General features: G+C 38.7%; 1 protein-coding gene across 1 annotated transcript in view; it reads right to left on the bottom strand.

Moving 5' to 3' along the window:
- Positions 1-996: 996 nt before the first annotated feature.
- SIPA1L1 (signal-induced proliferation-associated 1 like 1) overlaps positions 997-11,643 on the bottom strand; it is a gene marked incomplete at its 3' end in the record, with an annotated part of 62,711 nt that continues 52,064 nt past the window's right edge. Inside the window, exons 12-15 of the mRNA XM_010075059.1 lie at positions 11,063-11,181; positions 8,178-8,617; positions 2,218-2,454; positions 997-1,162 (exon numbers count right to left, since the gene is read on the bottom strand). Of these exons, the coding sequence (XP_010073361.1) occupies positions 997-1,162; positions 2,218-2,454; positions 8,178-8,617; positions 11,063-11,181 (962 nt within the window). The remainder of the gene's footprint in view (positions 1,163-2,217; positions 2,455-8,177; positions 8,618-11,062; positions 11,182-11,643) is intronic.

Below are 11,643 nucleotides of genomic sequence, written 5' to 3'. Positions count from 1 at the left end.
AGGTAACATAAATCTCTGTACAGAACCCAGCACAAGTTTTAGTAAGACACTTTGGGTTTTTTAGAAGCAAAGAAAGAAGTTGCAGCTCTCTCTTCTGCATAGTTGCTGTGGAAACCTTTCGGACTCCAGATGATGAGCCTGAGCTGTTAAGCACAGACTGTACATGGAGACTGTAGAAATCAGACACTCTCTTCAAAATGATGGATTTTTTAAAAACTAATGTATATATATGCACTTTTGTGTTATTGTACACATTTTGAAACACATCAGGAAAAGTTTCTATTTTGGTCCTTGGGCAGTAACAGGATTAGAGAGGCATACAAGTGTGCTTTTTTGCAAAGAGTTTCACACTACTGCCAACAAGTCAGTGTGGTGATGCAATCAGAGAAGAACAATTCAAATGCACAAGAGAACACTACAGGGTTTTCCATGAGCCAGCAGTCCTAAACTGTCTTTGCCCTCTGGCATACTAGTCTCTACATCTGCACACAAAACTGCAATAATACTGCAGCGACTGTAATAATGAAACTGTTCCCCAAATGTGTTTTTCTAGTAAATAATGACCATGAGAAACAGATGACTTTCTGGTCATGATGAGAATTCAGGGAATGTCTTGCATTTTATTTTCCTGTTACAGGGGAGAATAGAGAAGATGCTGAGAAACTCTTGAGTCCAATGCAAAGTCCAACCAAGTAAGCTATGTATGAATGAATGCTTCAGCTTCAACTGCTTTGAAAGCACTTGGCATTTTCTACACAGAAATCTTAGAGCTTCACAGCCTTCACTCTTTTCCAAAAATTGTGATGCATTTGCTGTATTAGTTGATATGCCTAGGCAGCAATAAATTAAATCATCAAATTCTTATGAAGTGTAACTTTACACATTTCTACTTTGTAACAACAGTACTACTACCTGTGCATTGCTCTTCAGGTATTCTCAGATTTCACTTAAGTGTGACAAGAGACAGGCAGATGACAGATGCTCTCTTTAACATACCTTAAAATTCTTCTGGGATTCAGGTGTTGGGCTCTCAAGATCTATCAATTTCTTCAGCTCTTCTTCAACAGTGGACTTGGATGCTCGTTTTGGTGATGCTCGTAGATCTCTTGCTGAAGCACGCAGCCGAGGGTGGGCCATTTCATTGCCATCACTCTGGTGACGTCTTAAATGAAATGGAACAGACACATTCAGGTCTCAAAGCCCTGGGGCAGGAGGCATGAATGAAACAAGAATTATAGCATCCTCAAGACTGTCAAAGAAAAAAACCTAGGTAGGGGGCACAGAAGAGGGAAGGAGTTTTGCTAATGCAGTAGAGCCTCATCTTAATGAGTACCTGCTGAAGCAATAAACTTGTTAAAACAAATCAACTAGCAACACACTCAAAGGTTATCATAATACATTTTCCCAGTAAGGGACTAAATCTATTAAAATAATGTGTATTCTGTACAAATAAAAAAATATGTCTTAAATGAGCCTAAAAGCAGCACAACACTAGGTTTATTTCATCTTTTAACACTTTTTATTATGCAGTTTTCACAAAGTTCCACCATGTCCCTTTGACAGCCAGTTATCATCTAGGGATACTGCCCCTGACCCAATAAAAATGGAGAATGGTTGAATAAATTACTTCGAAATAGGCTTTCTGAGCAACTTGCTTTCCAAGTCATGCTAGACTTAAAGGAACAATATTTTCACTATTAAGTTGTTCCTCAATCTCTTTTAAATGAGATGGCTTCATATTGTGACAGAGATATCTTGGCTTGCTTTAAGCCAGTTAGACTGGATACTGGCAGCAGTCTTAAAAAGGCAATGTGGAGTGCCACAGAGCAAATGCATAGCATGCACAGTATTACCACATGGATGAGAGGCTTAAGGAAAACTCAAGCTCTATGTTAAGAGGATTTTTAATATGTGATCAAATAGTATTTTGAGTCACCTTTAAAAAGTCCCAAGGAAAGATAAGCTTTAATAGGACTGAGATCCATACAGCTCTCTAGAAATTATAAAAACATTTTTTACAAGTTAACAGATAATGAGATGAGCCAACTATCAAATACTCAATCCTAACTGCAGAACTCTAGATTACTAGAGTGAGTTCTACAGAAGACTAAACATTCTTTTAAATAGTCTCACGCTCTTTTATATAGAGAAGTGTCTCGGATGCTTCTTTACAATTAAAGCAAACAACCAAACAAGAGAACCAAAAAACAATCTTACTTTCTTGAATCCATAAACCCCACTGAGTTTATTGTCCCTTCTGGCTTTTTCCATCCGATCAGATACTTGCTAGTAGCACCCTGGCGAGGGTAGAAAGTCCTAGGACCAGATGAGGAGGAAGAGGAGGAGGAGAAAGAAGGTGCGAGCTGAGAAGTAGCAGAATGAAGCTCTTCTTTAGGGGAGCTTCTGGCACTGGTAAAAACAACTGGGCTGGCAGAGTGTCGTGAGCTCATGGTACTAGGAGAAAAAACATAATAAAGACAAAATTTGCCTCAAATGTGTATAGATGCACCTTGTTTAACTATTTGTAAAGCAGAACTCTGGGCACAAGATGTTATCAATAGAGGGTAGAGCAGCAAAACCAGTTCGCTCTTCTTAAGGGCCTTCCGCCACTGTTGCATTAAAAACATCTCACATAGTAATGAAAAATTCTATAAGCAACCTCCAAGGATGCAATATACCACCGTTCCCTCATTCCCCTTCACAAATGGGAAATCTAGGGTTCAGGGTCATCAGGCAGCTTAAAAGTAATAGAAGAGACTGCAGCTGAATTAACGAAAAAGAACCCAAGTCCAATTTCTTGCTGGAATTCCTGTCTGTGGAAGAAAACATATTTTGAAGGAACTTAAGCAACAGGAAACATCTCTTCAAGGCACCACAACAAAGCAAAGAAGAAACCCATATATTGATTAAAAGAGGGCTTCCTGGATTTTGCTTGAAAAGCAGTTATCACTTGCAAAAAAAAACCACCCCAAAAAACAAAACCAAAACAAAACAAACTTTAAATTGAGAAGTTTGAGCAGGTCTCAAACATACATCACAATTTGCCTAGACAAAAAGAAAAGCCAGGATGACCAACTGGAGCTTACTGTTGGAAGGAGGGCGGCTTTAGATGGGAGCTACTCTTAAGTTATGCTGATATTCAACTACGATGCAACTTGCATAATATCAGGAGCACTAGGGTTTAAGAAAATATTATAACCACCTCAAAAGGTCAGGCATTTCTAAGTACAATTACAGGAAAACTTTGTATACAGCCTTAGCACTGAAATAACATTATATATTTGGAGACCAGTTTTCTATCAGCTCTCTACACAACTCTGCTACATTTTCATCCCTGTATCTGTTGTAGTTCTGACTGCAAGGAAAGAAATTTGAAACAGATGGCCCAGTGGTAAAGGAACACTTTCTGACTGAGAAATAAAAATTAGCTGGAATGCTGAATAAAGTCACCGAATAATCTCTTCTTTCTTAGCTTAATAGAAAATTCTTCACCACTACTTTCATATCTTGATAATACAATGCATTTTCCCATCTTTCTCTCTTACTGAAACAGGAAAAAGAGTTTAAGGTTAAATTTACGTTGCCACCTGGGAAAATAATGTCACCTACATTTAGCCTTATACTCAGTTATCCAATCTATGCCACTCGTCTGGCACTCGCCTGGTGTAATCAATGGAGAAATATCCTCAGGAGATGATTCTCCTCATCTGAAATTAGGTATCTCAGATACACAGGGAGAGTGAATGCTTTGGAGTTTCTCCTCTCCCTCCATTGACAACAGATGGAGTCTAAAAAAAAAAAATCACATTCAACTATGTTTCAGACGGCTCAGGTTAAGCACCATGAGTCCCAACAGTTAACTGCTGTGGATTTAACAAGGAGTCTGAGTGGACTGTCCCACCGCAAACACCGCTGGCTGCTGCAGCCCATGCTTCCATCTAATGTTCGTGGGATGGCTGGGAAGTCCCTCACATCAGGGACAAGATGCATCTCTCCATATGTATGCAAATAATACAGATTTTCTATTATAGAATTTTTTTTCCCTTCCCTCCATCTGTACATTTGAAAAGCCAATACAGAAAATGGCAGATTGGGGAAATATAGGAAGATATTTTTCCTGTCCATCAAACCCATGTATTTGGCACTGCACATCACAGCCTTGGTATCTGTAATGGATATAAGTAAATATAATTTATAACAAAAAAGTAGAAAAAAAAATAAGAGCTAGGGGAAGAGGCAGTAAAGAAAACTCCTACACATCTTGAGTAAGCCAGCCCATCTGTGAGGCATCACCACCACAAAACGAAAACACCAAGGTCTGGGAAAGACACACATCTTTAAAGAAAACTTATAGGGCCATTAAATTTTTTTAAAAATTTTTACCCCCTTCTAAATAAACTCGAGAAGTGGAGAAGTCTTCTGCTTCAGTATAAGAAAAGGGAAGTTCTGATCACACTTCGGAATTCTTTAATCCATCATGTAGTTCTCAAGGAAGCGCTGCTTGTAAGAAAACATTTACTGATAGAAACTAACAACAACTCCTAGATAGGCCAGTAGTGTTGATCCTTAGTATTACTAGGCAAAGAGAGCAAAAAATTATGTTCAATATGTCCTACATAAAATTTACATGTAACATGCATATGTATAATAAGTTAGAATATTCTATTATATATCATTGTATATACACATTGTATATTTTAAGTATTAAAGTATTATTACTTTAATGTTTATTATAATATGTATCATAATATATGCCAAGAACAGCCTGGCAAATGAGCATGAAAATCAGCATACAGTTTTAAATACACTTTTTTTTTTTTAAGTGTATTGTATATTTTGAGCTGTGGTTTTACAAAATAGTATTCTGGGAGAATATTCTGCTTCAGGAACTATACACAGAACTGTGGATGTGACAGAAGCTTTTAGAAGGAAACACAGGCAGGTCAGTGGGATACTGACAGGTAAAGACACACACTTGTTAAGCATATTTGAAGAGCAAAAGGCTTTGGATAAACTCTAGAAAAATCATCACTAGAGCACTACGGTAGTGATGGTAGGTTATTACAGTATTCGACACCAGGAAGCACGCAGAAGATTCCTCATACTGTAACAGACACCTGGACCAACTTGATTGTACCTGGAATAAATTGTCCTTGTATTCTCAGGACAGAGAGATGGCCACTGTTGGTCCCCCATCTCCCACCCCAATTACTGAGACATCAAGAATTAAATTAAGAAAAAATTCAAATACTACATGACAATCTGCAAGAATTGCAAATGAGCCATTCATAAAAGTATTCTACAATCACTGAATAATGTTTAGTATCTTAGAATTATTAGAATGAAAAAGATATTTGATTAGAAATAATAATTATTTTCCTTTTAGTTTTGGTAAGAGGACTATAAGAAACTGTATAGTTTAGATGGAAATGAAAGTTTAATTTTATTTTTTTCATGGGGAATTCATGCCATCAGCACATATCGCTTCATTTAATGACATTCAGCTATAATGATTCTGTATAATTACTGGCCTACATAATGGAATTCTCCTGGGATGCTATGAGAAATCTGCACAATCATCAGGAAGGACTTTGGGAATGGGGGTGGAAAAGAAAAATAAAACCCAGCCAGGAACTCTGCTGTAAAAGCTAATCACTATAATTTACATTTTGCCACCAATTCTCAGGTACAAGTTCTTTTATGCACCATCAAATGATCTGAACACTAATTATCGCTCCTGTCTTCTACAGACGCAAACACTCTAATTTGTGGTTATTTTCTTTTCTTTTGTCACTGAGTTCTTTTTAGGGCCAAATTCCTTTTCTTCTTGCTCAGACACCCGACTCTAAAGATGTTACAGGCATTCTGGCATTCACGGGCAAAAGGTAAAAAAGCAAGAAGCAACAAAGGATAACAATTTGGAAAGCGATAGAGAAACACACCAATTAAGCTGTTCATTTCTCATGAAAAGTAGCCTGTTCAGAATCATCCTTCAGTCTCCCCTCCTTCATCTCTTTGAAGCAGGCAGCTGTGGTTACACTTTGGAAATGCCAGTTTAACAAGCCTCCAGCTCCAGGCTGTTGTGCCTCCACTGAAAAGAGCTATGGGGAAACTGGGAGCAAACAGCCGGACCTAGGGTTTCCTCAGGTCAGCACTGCTGTTGAGTGCACAACCACCAACTGAGGACACCATGAGAAACAAAATGAAAGCTTTTTAGCCCAGACTATGCCCCTGCTTTATTGTGAGGCATCAGACATGTTCTACTCTTCAAAACTAAGGAGGAATAAAAAAGGAACACAAGTCAGGCTGTTTTGTTTTTCCAGAAAAATAAACTGTGTGGGTGCAAGGATTGCAGTATTTCTCAAGTATCGCATCCCATGTGTTCTACAAATTGCTACTACTCCTCTTTGCAAAGAGATGCATTTTTAACATCTAACTTCTAAATGAAACTGGGAAAAAAAACCAACTGCATTCTTCAGCATAAAGCCTAGGAAATTTTAGTAACAGCCCCCAAAAAACAGGTAGAGAATCATTTCAGTATCATCAGAGAAACATCACAGAAGTTAATTCAAATCAATCAGAGAAAATGCCATGTTTGGAGATAAAATGATATCTTGTAATAAATAATGAGACAACATCCTAGACTTAAGTTGCAAAGTACATCCATGGAAGACAAGATGACAGCTGTCGGGGTACGCCTGCCTTGTGAAGATATGTTTCTTTCTGTTACATTTTCTTGGCTTTTCTACTGAACTAACCCTATTTGGTGCTCACAGAAGAGGAAGTCAGTACCTCAAATGTACAAAGACGCCATTCCCATTAAGCACACTTGTACAATAAAGCTTCCAAGAGTTGGCTTAAAATAAGAGAGAAAACTGTAGATAATCACAGATTTTTTACCTTCAAAGGGGCCCATGCTAGCACTTCCCAAAATCTACGTAAATCCCTCTGCATAGTGTCTCCTACAGACTTGCTCAAGTCCTTCATGTGTGCATAGCTACTACAAACATACCAACTGAATAGGAGCTTCAGTGCCAAAAATGGCCAACCGAGGGAGGCAGAAAACCAGAGTGGGCCCACCATTAATAGATCACCAAGTCCAAATTACCATGACGAAGTACATGGAGACCGTTCACTACATTACAGTCTCTATGGCAACCCCTATTTGCAGCTGCTGTATGAGGGGTTGTTAAACTGTCTGATAAACACCTAGCTGTGCATAAATGCAGCTTTGCTCAAAACAATTACCAAAAATTGCTTCAGACTTCCAGCCTGTAGGTATTTTAGCTGCACAATCAAAACAGATGTGCCATAAGAACACAAATGCAACAGTCAGGCTTTGCCAAGGCCAACAAGTTACGATGACCACACATCTTCCTTGGAAGAGTTGTGGTTTTTTTCTTGTTGCTAGTATGACACAGTATGAGTATTTTTCAAAAAGGGTAGTGAGTACTTCTTGGGAAACCAGCTAGGAAAATGGTCTAAAATATTTTCTGCCTCTAGCAGCTCTGATTAACTTGTAAAGGGGGTATCTTCCATCTGAGGTGTTCAAGCACATTACACACGTACTTGATAGTGCCAATTTTACAAGTGGCAAAACCGAGGGAGAGATAGAAGGTGACTGTAATGTGTCATACCCACACGCTTGCAGCAGAATGAGATTAAAATCTACATGCTAGCACTCCCAAGAAACTTGCAGTCAGTCTTGATCATACTGACTGCAAACAGATTTCTAAACAAAAAGACTGGGGAAAAAAATGTGAAACGTCTGAAATGCATAAGTACAACACTTAAAAATGAACCCCATATTAAACACACATTAAATATTATACGCATTAATAAAATGGACAGTTCTTTTCTGATCCATATATGAACTGCAGTTCTCACAAGATACTCCTTATAAACACATCAGACACGTGTCTGTCTTATGCTGGTTTAGTAGCAACAATATGGAATATGCTCTCAAAGACATTTCTTAGTATTATAAACAGCAGCAGATGCAAAGACTAAAAGATGCTCTTAATTTTCAACCGTTCTGCACAGTGAGATCTTTTAAAACCCTGGTTAGCATAAATAGAAACCTCGCTTCAACATCCACTTCTCACTTTTAATAGGCCACAAAGTGAGAATGTGAAAATGAATACAGAAGGGTCAATCTCATAAAAGGTGAAAATTACCTTGTATGTGAGACAGCATCACTTAGACTATAAGCACTGTTCTCCCTCGTTAGAGGATTGGAGGCTGGTTGACTCTTGCTGTGAATATCCAGGCTCAGTGAAGACTCGCTCTTTCGGTCTATGTGGCTCTCTTTTTCCAGTGTCCTGTCTGCAATGGAGACCACCTCGCTGGAGCTATGCCACAGCGGTGCCACCTTCTCCTTTGTCAGCCCTGTACGGGGAGATGTTGCTGCTCCCAGGGAGGCAGTGCTGCCGTGGCTAGGTCCGTAGGAAGTGGTGTCTATGCCACTATCAGCTGAAGTCCCTTGAAGGTAGTTGTAGCTGTTCAGCTCCGATTCGGTGCGCTCTCCACTGTCGTACCATTTCTCATCGCTGTGAGCACTGGAGGCATTGCTGGAGAGAGTATTGCTGCTGGAATGGCTGGAGTAGTGGCTGTCAGACTACAGAAGAAAGAACAATCCAAAAAACCCAGACTTGTAGGTTTATTTCTGAATTATGGCAATAAAGAGGAGGAGGAAATGAACTATTACCAAAGTCACCACAACAGGAGCTCTTCTGCCTTGAGGGATTGGATAGATACATTGAGGAGACTAATCAACTCTAAAAATTTCATTCCAACACAATGCATGTGCTCTGTTCTGTGTGCACATAAAAACCTTTCATATGGATTTGGAAGCCACATCCTAACTATTCAGGGAAAGCCAGAGTTGTTTATATTTTGTCCCAAAATGCTTTATACTGTTTCCTTTCAAGCACAGTTCTGCACAGCCCAGTCTAATGAAATCATCTGAGCTGTGTAGACTTGGACTTGGTTTAGAGCCACTATAATTAAAAATACTCCAAGACTCTAATGTTTTAGAACTTGAAACATAACTGTCCATAGATAGCACAATGATCCAATTGCCTATCAAAAGGCTAAAGTAGGGCAAAATAACCACTGCTCTTCCTACCCCTTTGGCGTAGGGTGTACTTCCTCCAGGAAAGCCTGACTGTCCTTTGCAAAATGACCACTGACACGCTATTTAACTAATCTGAAAATGTTTTCCAAAAGGCAGAATTGCCAGAAAGGAAGCTTTAATGCAATGCTTTTAAATTGTCACATCAGGGCATGCCAGCATCTGGCGGGTTTGTATGTTCCATCCTTGGTTACAGCCAGCTTTTACAAAGACATGAATGCCCTCAATCCCATAGTGGGCATTGCTGGAACATCCCATTACAGGATGAGTTTCTTGCCATACAGTCATCACTGCTTAGTAGCTAACCTACCTTTGGGGTATCTATATCCATCTAAATTCCTTAATTTCAGTTTCCATCTACAGAATTTATCTAAGTTCTGGACATCTATATAATCAGAACTGAAGCAGTTTTTCAGTGGACAAGGGACTTGTCTGGTGACCAGGTGGCCTAGGAATAAGGGAAGGGATGGAAAGGAGACTTAGAACTACCTTTCCTATTTGTCTACCCCGGCATTTTACCAAAACAGGCAAGAACAGAGATCCCAGCCAAATATTAAAAAAAAATTAGATACTGTTTCTGTTTTCACTGGAAAAAGAGGGAAAATAGAGAACGGATATATGGAAATCTCAGCATTCACATTTCTTGTTATACTAAATCAAGAACTGACAGAAAAACAAGGAGTATTAAGTAAACTGATCTGGGTTCCTAGTTATCTCCAATTATAGTCACTGCTCTTCATTAGGAACAGCATCCCTCCCCCATCCATCTGTTCACATAATAAAGATTTACTTTAACAATGACTAAATGAGAAGAATGCAAGCATTAATAATTCCAGTGCTGCAGTTTGCACGTAAGCTAATGAGTTATGTACTCCATCATTATATGGCCAAATACATCTCATGGAAAGCAGGTCAATCTAAATATAAAAACTAGTTTGTGCTCCTAAGAATATGAAGACAGGTGTGGTGGTGTTAGCTTTTTTTGTGTTGGTTATTTAAGTAATAAAGATGTGTTATGAATTAATAACCTAAAAGCAACACTGCCAACTGTACTGAAAGAATACTGGTAAGAAGGAGCAAATAGCAGGAACCAAGTAAAGACTCTCTCACACCTACATAAATGCAACGAATACTTTCAGTATAATCATGGAGCACAACTCTATTCTAGCTGACTGTACTCATAAATCAAAAAAACAAGTGATACAGCTTATTGGGTACCAAGTTTAAAGGGTGTATTTTTTTTGTTCTAGTGACTTTAAGACATTTTAAATTTATGAACATTACTGCATTTATCTCTGTACGTAAATCAGGAAGTGATAATCTCCAAAAAGGTGTGAATATCTAACTCTGCAGAAACAGAAAGGCAGAATTTACCAGACTGTAAACATGAATAAAACAAGAAAGATATATTTTTTTTCCAGCAGACCTTTGAAAGTCTTTCAACAGTGCGCAAGGTAGGTTATGGAAAAGAAGTAATAGTTACACTAGATGAGGAAAATGGAGAAAATACAAAACCAAAAGCAAGATCTCTATTCTATTTCAAAGCAGCAGCTTTCTGAGTGTTGCATCACAAAATGTATTACTAAGCTTTAAGTCTCACATGTGAAGCCTAGGAATAGCTTTGTAAACTCCCACAAATCCTTTACTTATCACAAGATAACAGACAAGAAGTTGCTGTTCAACTGGCAACAAAACTTTATTAACTAATAAACATTTTGGTAGGCTGTGCTCAGCTTCTGTAGGATTCAGGAAACTAACAGGTCTGCTCTACTGCTTCCTCTGTGTTCTAGTAGGGAACAGGGCTTGAGGATTTTTTCCTTTATTTTTTTAAATTACACTCTAAAGATAACTTTGAACAACACTTTTGGTATCAAGAGCTTGTGGAGCAAAAGCAAAACATTAAATAATTCCTTTTTTAGGATAACTTACATGACCCTGCTTATTTGGAGACAGGTGAACCACAGGATCCTGTCTCATGAGTCTTCCACTGGGGCTTTCTCTGAAGGATGGCAGGACTTTTGATACTGCTGGGAGATGGCACGTTGGTTCTGCAATACAGCACACCATGATGTACTGAGGAGCATATGCAGTGCGACAAGGTAAGAAAGTCCATAACCTAATTTTACACCACAATTCTTCCAATCCTGCCATTAGCCCAAAACTTTGGACATCTAATACAAAATCCACTTCAAATAAAAACCCACATATTGTGAGGTAACACAGGTGAGAAAGTGAGGGCCCATTTCTGCCTGGCGTAAAACAGTAAGACTTAATGAAAAACCAGCAGCCACCATCCTGGCTTTTGTTAGAACCCGAATGGCATCATGCCCCTGTTGTCTAACAGCACTATACCAGAGCATTAAAACTGCGGAATATTTGTTTTCACAGTGCATTGACATTGTACCTCTACATGCACATTGCCTGGGGACAAAAGATTAAAAAAACTGAAGATCCACGTTTCCTTGAATTGTATTCTACGCAAAGCAGGACAATAGGAGAAGTCTACAGTG

Source organism: Pterocles gutturalis, unplaced genomic scaffold (assembly GCF_000699245.1).
Source record: "Pterocles gutturalis isolate BGI_N339 unplaced genomic scaffold, ASM69924v1 scaffold4297, whole genome shotgun sequence".
Taxonomy (NCBI): domain Eukaryota; kingdom Metazoa; phylum Chordata; class Aves; order Pterocliformes; family Pteroclidae; genus Pterocles; species Pterocles gutturalis.
Note: the sequence above shows the minus strand (reverse complement) of the source record. Positions and strands in the feature narration are given on the sequence as shown.